Consider the following 1,777-nt stretch of genomic DNA (forward strand, 5'->3'; position numbering starts at 1 on the left):
AGATAAACTAAGCAGTATAAACAGAGAATGCATTCATAACAGCTATCTGTTAAAGAATAGCAGTTTATACCCAAAGTGCTCTTTAAAATCAACCATCGTTCCAGATATAAAAAGTAGAGTATATGAATCCTCTCCTTTCAAATGTTTTTTGACAAAAATTTAAAAAATCCAGTAAGTCTTAAAACTAAAAATTCACTTAGGCTTTACCATGATATGATTAAAATTAGCACTGATATGAAAATAACAACTCATTCCCGTGCCATCTCATAAAGCCTTGCTATATTATAACGATGTTGTTTTTATAACCCAACTTTTTACTACTTTCGTCTAAAGATCAGATTCTTTTCCCTCTATTTCTAATTTTTTCATATAGTATTAGAATGCTGTCACTTCACCACATTTAGTGAGACTGCAAATGCCACATGCAGTCACTGCAAGTGTAGGCAGGACCCTGGACTTGCTGATACTCACAGTTCTGTAGAAAGCGAAGCCTGTCGTAGAGGCTCTCGGAGTTCACGGACACCAAGCCCAGCAAAACATCAGAGTGGCCTAAAACAAATCAGAAACATTTAGGTTAAACAATTCATATTAATTTTTTATCTTATAATTTCTAAACCATGACCTCCTCTTGAAAATGCTCTCAGGAAAAAAATACTTATCACAATAGAATAAAAATCATATAAAAACTAGGTATTTCTTTTTAGGAAGTCAGCAGGATAAAATCACAATATTTTATAGTGAATTTTAATCTGCTTCTCATAAATCACGAACTTTGTTTTGTCCACTATAAATGAACATCTTACATTTCATCTAAGTGCAATTTTTTTCTTTACACATAAGTCGCAGAAGAAAAACTACTGAACCATAGAAGAAAAGATTGAAAAGTCAAGACCGGTGCTATTCTCACCAGCCCGGGACAGACACTCAGAGTGCAGACTGTACAGGCCTTACCGTTCATGTACTTGGTTGCAGAGTACATGCAAATATCAGCTCCCAGAGCCAAAGGCCTCTGAAACAAAAAAGTGTTTTGTTTTAAATGACAAATCATTTCAAAATATGCTTCATTACCTGCCTGCTTGCAACTGTAAATTCCTTCCTAATTCTAACCAATACTAACATTGTAGAAATTATGTACATTTTAAGTTTTTCCAGGATCTCTGATATTAACTTCCCCTTGCCTCTCTCCCACCAAATAAAAATGCGAAGTATTGGAGCCAGTATTCGATCTCAAGGCATAAATGGTATGGGAACCGCAGACAGACGCAGGTCAACAGGTCTCCCGGATCTGTTTCTCTATAGCAGTTGCAGACTGGTCTACGACTCTATTAACTACAGCAGATACATTGGTATTTTATTACTCATTAACCTCATAAAATAATTGACATAAACATTCAGCCACTTTTATGTCAAGTATAAACTAATCTGCTTAGACTTTAAAACCCTCAACCCTCATGATGTGTGTTATCGCTGTTCACACGTGGCTCATCTCCATCTGACTCCTGACTGCGGTTATTACACATCAGCCCTTCCTATCTGTGGGTTCCACATACACAGTTTCGGCCAACTGTAGATTAAAAATATTTGGGAAAAAATAACGTCATCAATGTCTTTCAATTTACACGTTCTTCAGCAGAAACTGTATGTGTGTGTTTTACCCTCACTAGAGTTGTGTAGACCTTGGAAGATGTGCGTGCAGGTGGCCATGGACCTTTTCATCTAGGGTGTTTCAAAAACAGGACGTTTAGAGTAAGGTGATGCCAAAGCTCTCTCTGCGTAT

The 1,777-nt window shown here is 36.7% G+C and overlaps 1 protein-coding gene across 1 annotated transcript in view; it reads right to left on the bottom strand.

Annotated features, from left to right (window-relative positions):
• Positions 1-393: 393 nt before the first annotated feature.
• CTH (cystathionine gamma-lyase) overlaps positions 394-1,777 on the bottom strand; it is a 14,177-nt gene continuing 12,793 nt past the window's right edge. The window contains exons 6-7 of the mRNA XM_012801661.2: positions 952-1,009; positions 394-549 (exon numbers count right to left, since the gene is read on the bottom strand). Of these exons, the coding sequence (XP_012657115.1) occupies positions 401-549; positions 952-1,009 (207 nt within the window). The 3' untranslated portion in view covers positions 394-400. The remainder of the gene's footprint in view (positions 550-951; positions 1,010-1,777) is intronic.

Source organism: Otolemur garnettii, unplaced genomic scaffold (genome assembly GCF_000181295.1).
Source record: "Otolemur garnettii isolate 467f Iridium unplaced genomic scaffold, OtoGar3 scaffold00010, whole genome shotgun sequence".
In the NCBI taxonomy this organism is placed as follows: domain Eukaryota; kingdom Metazoa; phylum Chordata; class Mammalia; order Primates; family Galagidae; genus Otolemur; species Otolemur garnettii.